We start from the raw sequence: 10,055 nt of genomic DNA on the forward strand, positions 1-10,055 counted from the left end.
GGTTTCTCCATGTTGGGCAGGCTGGTCTCGAACTCCCAACCTCAGGTGATCTGCCTGCCTATAGCCTCCACTGTAAAGTGCTGGGATTATAGGCGTGAGCCACGGCACCTGGCCCTGTGAGTGGCTTCTATAGCATCCCCAGTGTGGCACAGCTGGTCCACGGCTGAGGCAGGACTCGAGCCGGGTGCTTCTCACCAGCCCACCGCACTGTGTGCTGTGCTCCGAAGAGCTCACAGCCCGCTCCTCTGTGTGTGTGACTTCTGACTGTGGTAGGGGCTGGCTCCCAGCTGAGGGCAGGCCTGGACTCATGCTCCTAGCAGAGCAGGGGGAAGGACGGGCAGAGGACAGAGTGAGTCATTGTCCATGGAGCCATCCCCGGGATGCTTCCTGGAGAAGGTGGTACTGACATGGTTGGACTTAGCTAAATGGAGCGAACTGGACCTTAGTCTAGAGGGTAGTAAATGGTGTTTGAGAAAGAATCTGAGAATACGTCGACACCCAGGTCTTGCCATATCCAACCATGGCGGGTCCCTCTGATTCAGAACCCACAGTTTGTCAGGCTCTAATTCCAGAAGTTCTAGAGTAATTGTTCTCGAACTGTATTACCTGAGGAGCTTGTTCAAAGGCAGACTCCCCGCTGCACCCCTTCCCGGTCCCCGCTCATGGGGCCGTGGGGCAGCCCAGCATCTGCATTCTGATGCATTTCGAGCGTCCCGAGTGGTTCCGAGGGCTGGTCTCCGGGCCACACTGAGAAACCTAGTTCTGGAGGGGGCTTGAAGAGTCTCGTCTAAAACACCGGAATTCTAAACACCGTGATTCCCCAAGTGCTCCTCGGGCGTGGAAGGAAAAAGGAGAAACAGTAGATTTGATGCTTTTAAATAGTCGGGGACCAGTGACTGTCTCCATTTTTCTGAAACTTAAATCATCCCTTGCTGCCTGTGAAGGCAGATTCTCCGAATTCTCCTGGGAAGTGCGCCTTTATTCAAGCCCAGCTTTGACGTTGGGAGAATGAAAGTGCCAGCTGCTTCTCGGAATGGAGAGGCAGGGCCAGCTGCTGGGAGGGAAATTTTCAAACCGGGGTAACATGCATGAGGCCCTGGGGGACCTGCAGTCTGGAAGGAGCAGCTCCCCCGGCTGAGGTTCTTATTCTCCTGTTCGCCTCTTTCTCTTCTCTGCTGATTCTCTCTCCCTTTTCCTCCTCCCTCTTTTTTCTCCCTTCCCTCCTACCTTCTCCTTCCTAAATGAAGCCAGATTTGTTTCCTTTAAAATTCTTTGCTATATTTGTTGAATAGCGTCTTATACTCTTAAGTCCTAATTTCTTTGAAGTCAATAAGTGAACCCTTGATATTCTTCCAGCTCGGAGGGAAAAATAAAAGCCTTTGTTTTCTGTGTACTCGTGTGAGTTGCGATCAGTTTCATATTTGCGGGCAACTGATTCTTGGCAGCAAATTGTCCTTTCCTAAAGGAAATGATGAGGAACTTCTCGGAGGACAGGAGGAGGTGGGGAAAAGTCCTTTGTGTTTTATGCGAGCTCTCTCTCTCTCCTTTACTCTCCCCCTCTCCCTCCATCCCTCTCTCTCTCTGCGTAATCACAGCAGAGGCCAGAGGGTGGTTGCAGAATTCCTCCCATACATGCACACATGTGTGCTCACATGCACAATCACACCCATTCACACAGACACACAGGTCTGGGAAGGAATATAAGAGCTGTGCCTTTGGCACTGAAATTGCCCCCAGCCATGGACAGAGACCCTTCAGTGCAGAGGGACAAAGACTCAGAGAACGGAGTGGGGATGAGACCTGACCAGAGAGGGTGACAGAGTCCCAGAAAGGGAGAGAGAGAGAGATTGTGAGGGCAGATACCTGGAGGGGAGGTTGCTGCCTACACAAGTCAATGTAAGAAAGTCAGGGTTGGAAGAAGCAGATCCCCAGGATGGGGAGTCAGTGCTGGGGGCAGCAGAACTCCGAAGAGACAGCGGGGAGAGGTTTCTAGAGAAAGAGGGCAGAGAGCACGGGAGAGGAGTTAGAGACAGAGAGAGAGGACAGAGAACCAGACAAAGAACAGAGACCCAGGAGATGGCTCCACCCAGAAGGGGAAAGGGGGCTGATTCCGGGCCGTCGCTCTGGGCATCCCTGTGCTCTGCTGCAGCCACAGGCCTACTTCATTCAGATCTGCCAGTCAAGCCAGGGCCTGCCCTCCCTCCCGTGTAGCTGACAGCCAGCAGCCAGTGCCTCTGGGATGTGAGGGCCACAGTGTTTCCCAAAAGACCTTTCATGGCATTTGGTGGAAGTCTGGGGGTTGCTGGGGGAGGCAGAGTTAAGTGCGCCTCTTGACTTCGGGATTTAACGATCTCGTGTGCAGCTTGACATCAGCAATGTCACCGAGGCTGCATGTGGCTCACCAGTTGTGTCTTCCCCTGTCTGGCAGGTCCACTCGTGCCTGCTGAGCGTGCGGGCCGGCAAAGACGGCTGGTTCCAGCTCTACAGCCCCGGAGGGGTGGCCTGCGACGATGACGGGGAGCTGTTCGCCAGCATGGTATGCAGTGGGACCCCAGTGGGTGACTTCCGGGGGCCCTGGGCTTGCCGTGCCTGACTAGTGAAACAGCTGCCCCCCATCCCTTGGGGTCAGCCCCGGAGTTGCCAAGCTAACACAGTGCTGGTCATGACGGTGGTGGTGGTGGTGGTGACGCTGACCGTCACTGACTCATTTCTTCTCTGAGGCTCCACTGGACATCCCCGCCTGCACTGTCTCTCACAGCACAGTGAGAAGAGGACACATGTCATCATCCCATTTTATACCCAAGGTGGCGAAAGCCCAGGGCATTACTGCCTAAGGTCACACCATTCGTTGTCAAGGTTCTGTTCCTACACGGGTTGAGTGCCCAACGCACACCAGGGATTCTGGAAGGCACGGAAGGTCCACCAGCTTGTTTAGTCCTTACAAGGAGGTGTCGCGGTCAGGGTTATTGTCCCCGCCGTCATGACGGGTCTGAGGTCACCATACCAGTAGCTGCATCCATGGTGACTTTCTTTGTGCCAGTCACTGTATCTGTCACTTGGCATGCACTGTCCTTTTTCATCACAGCATCCTTATTGCTGAATTATACCGTGTTGAAACAGGCCCAGAGAGGTTGAGTGGCGTGCCTGGGGTCACACAGGCTTTCTGTTTCCGAGCCCTTCCTCGGTGCAGCCCACACGCCTTCTTCGGGTAGTAAAGGGCCGCAGACTCTTCCTCCCGGGGCAGATGCTGCACCCTAGTGGCCAGCGGCCTCACCAGCTCCGCTTGCTGAGAAAACCGGCTCCATTCACTGGCGCTGGTGCTCCCGCACTCAAACTGGGCTTCCAGTTGCAGCTCCGCCGGGAGCTAGCTGGTTGACCCTGGGCTGGTAACTTGCCTCTGCCAGCTTCAGCCCCTCATCCGGGAGCATCGCATTGGCCTCTCGAGGATACCTTAGTGATGGCGTGCCACAGCAGCTGCATGGTGCCTGGCGGGCCAGCACAGTCGCTGCTCGGAAGTGACGCCGGTGGTGATTCTCCTCTCTGCTGGGTGGCTGGTTTGGCCCTCTGTACTGAGCTTAGCAGAGATGCTTGTGCAGTTATGACATATTGAGGCGCTGCCCCTGGAAGCTTCTTGAAAGGGGCTGATTTTTAGGCCCTTTTCCTCATGCACTCCCTCTCCCCTCCTCACCTGCCACTCCAGGCCTCTCAGAGCCCCGTGCATCTAGGAAGGTGCCTGCCCCTGCCGGCCTGCACCACCTCTCTCGCGCCCACGGTCACCTCTCAGGTTCCCTCTGATGTCACAGCTTCACCATAGCAACACTGAGCAGTTCCCCCCACCCCATAATATGGGGACTCTCAGGGAGCTGGCGGCTTCCCAGGCCAAGAGATCGCATTTGTATGCCAGAGCTGTTCATGATGGAGCGGAAAAAATATACACAAGGAAGGAAGCAGGCAGCCGCTGGTTGGAAGTGTGTTGTTGCCATGGAGATACATGGCTTGGAAGCCAGCCCCTCGATGAGGCGGCCTTCTTCACCGCCAAGAGCATTTGCCATTGTTTGAAGTTGGCGGAAAGCCAGTGTGGTGTCCAGGCCTCCCCCAAGCCCACTGCCCTTGGGCCCCATCCCCCATACACCAGAACAAAAGGTCGCCCGACACGTAACCCAGGAGGGAGCAGCATTTGCCCATCCTTGGATTCCTGGGGCAGGCAGTCTCCCAAAACACCCTCCCCAGCTCACAGCGGGCTTGACAGAGGTGGCTGTGCTTCGTCACATCCCCTGTCCCATGCGTGTGCACCCCACCCCAAGCAAAGGCTGCCCAGAAATTTCCAGCGGTGCCAGTAACTCAGAGGATCAGCTATCAGCAGACTCCCGAGGGGAGCAGAGGAGGGGGCTTTTTTGGTTTGGCGGTAAAACATACGTAATGTAAAAGTCAGCGCACTGCTCAGTGACGTTGAAGACTCTCACATTGTTACACAACCGTCACCATTGTTCATCCCCAGAACTGTCTTACCTGCCGAAACTGAGGCTCAGCCTCCATTCCACGCTGACTCCCGCTTCCTCCCGCCCTCATCCCCTGGCAGCCACTTTGCCATTCTGTCTCTGGATTTCCCTATCCAGGTGCCTCATGTAGTGGAGTCAGAGTCATCCTTCTGTTAAAACTTCAACGTAGTAAGTGTTTCAAACGTCGGCAGTTTTAGAATAGGAGGGGATTACATATTTAGAGACTATTCCAGATTCTTAAAAAATTAGCAAGGACCAGGCACAGTGGCTCACGCCTGTAATCCCAGCTCTTCGGGTTTCACTTGAGGTCAGGAGTTCAAGACCAGCCTGGCCAACGTGATGAAACCCCATCTCTACTAAAAATAGGACAAAAATTAGCCAGGAGTGGTAGTACATGCCTGTAATCCGGGCTATTTGGGAGGCTGAGGTGGGAGGATTGCTTGAACCCAGGAGGCATAGGTTGCAGCGAGCTGAGATCGCACCACTGCACACTCTAGCCTAGACAACAGAATGACACTTCGTCTCAAAAAATAAGTAGCAAGGGCTATACATGTTTAAGTAAATAGACTTTAAATTGCATTCTAGTATGCTTTCATTGCATTTAGTATTACAAATTTATACAAAAGATACCCTTGCTGAGCTGGGGCTTATAGTTAAATCAGGTAGTACCAAAAATTTTAAAAGGCAAAAGGCAGAATGAGAAGAGGGATCATGAACATGACTTTCGCGACTGGCTTATTTCACTCAGCGTAGCATCCTCGGGGTCCGTCCACGTTGGACCGTGTGTCGAGGACGGGTCTCTTGCATTCCCCTGGGGCCTGATGATCCTAGAACACCTGGCTGCCTGGACAGCGTGTGGACAGGTCTGTGGATGACTCTGGGGCTCACAGTCCTGCCGGCATGCTGTAGGCTGGCCCTGGGTGTCCCTGTCCCTTCACCTGGGCCTTCTTGCCTCACAGGTGCACATCCTCATGGGCTCCTGTTACAAGACCAAAAAATTCCTGCTCTCCCTGGCGGAAAACAAGCTGGGACCCTGCATGCTCCTGGCACTGAGGGGCAACCAGACCATGGTGGAGGTAAGGAGCTGGTCAGGGTCCCTGGCAGGCCTGCCAGCTCCCTGTCCCTTGTTCTTGCCGACAGAGCATCTGCTGGGAGCCAGGAGATACTGCAGGCATGGCGGGCAGTGGGCGCAGTGGGCAGCCCCAGCCCTCCAGAGCTTAGGGGGGATCCTCAGGCCTTCATCACAGTGTCTTCATTGCTGTTGTGATCCAGCTCATGGGTCTGTGGGGTTAGGGATCTTCTTTTCACCCCTAAGTGAGGGCTTGAAAACAAGAACACACATTTATTTTGCACATGGGCGTTAGGGTGCCTGGACGTGGCTACGCCCTTGTCACTCGGGGCCTCATCCATCAGATGGGGCCAGGTTGGGTCAGCGCCAGAGCTGCTTGCGTTGGCCTGGGAGGCTTCCAACAGTGAGGGCTTTGGCAGCTGGGACTCCCCAGCCACGCCCTCCACCTCGGCCTCGGGGTAGGCTGCCCACCTACCAAGAACACACAAACCCCGTCCCGCATGTCACCCCTACCTGCTGCTGTTCCTCTGTCTCTGCATGCTCCAAGGGAACCCAGGCAGAAGCCTTACCACTTTTTAACTTAGCCTCCCTTGGAAGGCAGGCGACATCACTTCTGCCACATCCCAGCGCTGGCAGTAAGTTACCACGGCCGGCCCTCAGTCAAGGGCGTGGGAGCTGGACTTCACCTCTCAGTGGGAAGAGCATCAAAGAGTTGGTAGGCGTGTAGAGGCCATGGCAGCTCCCGTGGAAATGAGAGTTCAGAGACGTGCGAGCTCTGGGGAAAGGCAGCGGGAAGGCGGGAGCTGAGCAGGCTGTGGGGACAGCCTGGGCCTAGGCCCCCACCAAGGAGGCTCACCAGAGGCCAGGGTGGCCGGAACACAGGGAGCCAAGGGGCAGGAGGTCTGGGATAGGGCTGGATATGCATGAAGAGCCCTCTAGGTGCCCAGAGGTGCTGGGAAGGAGTTTGGCTTTAGTCTTGGCTGTCCTGTGACAGGGAATTGGAGGCCATGGGGGAGGTTGAGCAGGGAGACAGGTGACAGGCCAGAGGCGCCGTGAGAAGCTTGGGCTGGGTGAATGCTCCTTGGTGAGTGAGAAGTCCTAGGAGAACTGAGCACTATAGCATGCACCTGTAGTTCCAGCAACTCGGGAGGCTGAGGTAGGAGGATTGCTTGAGCCCAGGAGGCCGAAACCAGTCTGGGCAACACAGCAAGATCTCATCTCAAAAAAGAAAAAGAAAGTCATTGGAAAGGGAATGTCAGGGGCAGGGCTGTCACTGTCAGGCATGTTGATTCCCAGGCTGGAGCCGCATGAGCATTGCACCAGGCCCTCCCGGAAGCTGTGTGTGGTCGCCGGGCCCAGGGCTCGAGGTCAGTCTGTGAGCCTGAGAACCCACTTCGTGACAGCTGCTGGGGAAGCTGGGGAGAGACAGCGGTGTCTTCTCTGCGCTTTCCACCAGTGCTCGGGGGCCTGCTGCGTGCGCGCTGACGCTACCACTGTACAGGCAGGAAGCTGGGCAGGTGATTTGCCCAACCTCACACAGCCAGGGTGCAGAAAGGGGAGAGCTGGTTGCTGGTTTTCAGAACAAGGCCCTTGGGGTGCGCAGAGTGTGCTTAGATAGGGCAGCAGCCGGACCCACAACACGCCTCTGTGGTTCCGGGCAGATCCTGTGCTTGATGCTGGAATACAACATCATTGACAACAACGACACCCAGCTGCAGATCATCTCAACCCTGGAGAGCACAGACGTGGGGAAGCGCATGTACGAGCAGCTGTGCGACCGGCAGCGGGAGCTGAAGGAGCTGGTGAGTCCTGGCTGCTGCGGACCGCTCCCCACCTGCCAAGCAGGCCAGGGCAGGCCAGAACGGGATGGGGCAGGGCCCGGGAACCAGTACTTGGACCTGAGTGGGCCTCAGTCTCGTGGAATTCTCCTCCAAACCCAAGAAATTGGTATTAACCACCTGCCACTTTCCAGGTAATCAGAGAGGCCCAGAGAGGTAAAGCAACTGGCCCAGAGTCACACAGCTCACTGGGGCCTATCCAGGACTCTGTCAGTGCCCACCCTCCCTCCTCCATATCCCGTAGACCCTTCCATTTCAGTGCATGGGGGCCCAGCTTCCAAATGTCAGCACCCACACCTCTTTGCTGAAGGACTTTCTATGTCCACATACATACACTCACATACATGTGTGCACAGGACAGAAGGGGCAGGGAATTCATGCCCTCTGACCTCCTGGAGCAGCCCTCAGCCAGTGCCTCCTGGGAGGGTGTATCAGTACCCCAGCTTCCTCACCCCTTTGGTGAGATGTGTTTGAGACGTGGCTTCTCTGCCATTTCTTAGAGTCCCTCAGTGGGATTTGGTGCCAGTACTCACCCAGTGATAGCTGGGTTGATGACACCCTTCCATTACGGGCAGCAGCAGTGTCCCTTCCCCACCCCCTACTGGTGTTTCTTCGATACCTTCTGCTAAACCACCTGTACTCAAACCTTATCTCCGGGTCTGCCCCGAGACCAGGATCACCGTGTTGCTTTGTACCACCAAGAAAATAATGACGGCTCTGTGAAAGTTGACAGAGGTCGGAGTCCAGCGTGGAAGCTTGGGGGAAAGAATGGTTGTAACCAGTCTGGTTTCTGTTGCAGCAAAGGAAAGGCGGGCCCACCAGGCTAACACTGCCCTCTAAGTCCACAGTGAGTTGCTTTGGTTCTCCTCGGGGCTGGGTGGAGAAGGTGGGTCGGTCCTCTGCTGGGAATGGCACGTGTTGTCTGCTGCTGAGCTGGGAGGTGGTAGCAGGCTGGGCACAAGAACCCCCTAGTACATGACACGCCAACTCTTCCATTTCTCTTTTCTGCTCACAGAAAGAGAAATGAAAACTGAAAAGAAAGTTAAAATATGATATTCTTGTTGATAACAGTGTTGATTATTAACAATACTGGTAATAATAGCGCATATACCTTGAGCATTCGTGTACCAGATGCTATTCTGTAAGTTCATTTTATCCTCACAGCAACCCTTTGAGGCTTCTGTATCTTACAGTTCCCGTTTTATAAGGTCTTTAAGGATCTTATTTTCTTCTATTCTGCTGCCCCGTTATATTTGACACATGGCTTCTACTTCCTGGACCGAAAGGGCTGCTCAGGCTCCTGCCATCTTGTCTCCATTCCAACCAGCAGGAAGGAGGACATGCCCACCCCTTCCCCTTAAGAAACTTCCCGGAAGTTCTACTTGACATGCCTACCTGCATCCCATTTTCCAGATTCAGTGTGTAGGGGCACACTTAGCGGCAAGGGAGGCTGGGAAATCAGCCTGCATTCTGGGCAGCCACGTGGCCGCCAACACTCAAGGATGGAGGGGAGCGTGGAGGTCACCTCGGGAACCTCCCAGTCCAGTGCCCAGGCATGCGTTGATGTCTTCAGGCATTAGAGTTGAATGTGGCCTCGGTGTTTGGATGAGCTGCTGCCTGGGAGTGAGGCAGCTGGCCACACACCCTCGTGCACGAACAGACACCGACACACACACAGACAAATGCACGCGCATAGACCTGCACAGACACACGCATACAAAGACACGCACACAGACACACACAGACATACACACACACAGGCACACAGACACAGTCGCACACACAGACGCCTGTGGGAGGACCGTGGCCTCAGAACATCCCGCTGGTGACTCAGGGTGTGAGTCACAGCACTGGAGGCTTTCTCCTCCGCCTGGCAGCTGTCACCCATGGGACGTTCAGCAGCCCCTCCCTCTCTGACCACCCCCTTGGCCCGTCCCACCAAGCTGTGCCCCCACCTCAGCTCCTGGGATTTGCCACCCCCCAGGAAGAGCTCTCTGGAGGGCGAGGGAGAGGAGGAGAGGGAAGAGAGGAGGGTCAGAGTCTCAGGAGCTCCCAGCAGCGCTCTCAGGCCTCACCCACGTCTGCTCACAGGACGCTGACTTGGCTCGTTTGCTGAGCTCTGGCTCCTTCGGAAACCTGGAGAACCTCAGTTTGGCCTTCACCAATGTAACCAGTGCCTGCGCCGAGCACCTCATCAAACTGCCTTCGCTCAAGCAGCTGAACCTGTGGTCCACTCAGGTGCGTTCTCGCCCTGCTTCAGGCCCCCTGTGCCCTCCTCCTTCACCTCTGCACGCTCCTCCCTATTCCCCTGTACCATCTTCCTTTCCCAGTCACCCTCCTCCCTGTCCCATGACCCTCCTTCCTGTCTTCTCACCCTCCTCCCTGCCCCTTCACCCTCCTCCCTACTGCTTCACCGTCCTCCCTGCCCCTTCACCCTCCTTCCTCCCTTCTTCCCCTCTCCCTGCCCCTTCACCCTCCTTCCTGTCTTCTCACCCTCCTCCCTGCCCCTTCACCCTCCTCCCTATCCCTTCACCCTCTTCCCTACCCCTTCACCCTCCTTCCTGTCTTCTCACCCTCCTCCCTGCCTCTTCACCCTCCTCCCTACCGCTTCACCCTCCTCCCTGCCCCCTCACCCTCCTCCCTGCCCCC

General features: G+C 55.8%; 1 protein-coding gene across 2 annotated transcripts in view; it reads left to right on the top strand.

Moving 5' to 3' along the window:
- LOC108313458 (c-Maf inducing protein) overlaps positions 1-10,055 on the top strand; it is a 259,500-nt gene that overhangs the window by 241,865 nt on the left and 7,580 nt on the right. For both annotated transcript variants that reach the window (XM_017541862.2, XM_017541863.2), the window contains 5 exons: positions 2,429-2,536; positions 5,459-5,575; positions 7,230-7,370; positions 8,206-8,253; positions 9,498-9,644. In XM_017541862.2, coding sequence (XP_017397351.1) covers positions 2,429-2,536; positions 5,459-5,575; positions 7,230-7,370; positions 8,206-8,253; positions 9,498-9,644 — 561 coding nt within the window. The remainder of the gene's footprint in view (positions 1-2,428; positions 2,537-5,458; positions 5,576-7,229; positions 7,371-8,205; positions 8,254-9,497; positions 9,645-10,055) is intronic.

The sequence above is a fragment of the Cebus imitator genome, unplaced genomic scaffold, assembly GCF_001604975.1.
Source record: "Cebus imitator isolate Cc_AM_T3 unplaced genomic scaffold, Cebus_imitator-1.0 Scaffold137, whole genome shotgun sequence".
Lineage (NCBI taxonomy): Eukaryota > Metazoa > Chordata > Mammalia > Primates > Cebidae > Cebus > Cebus imitator.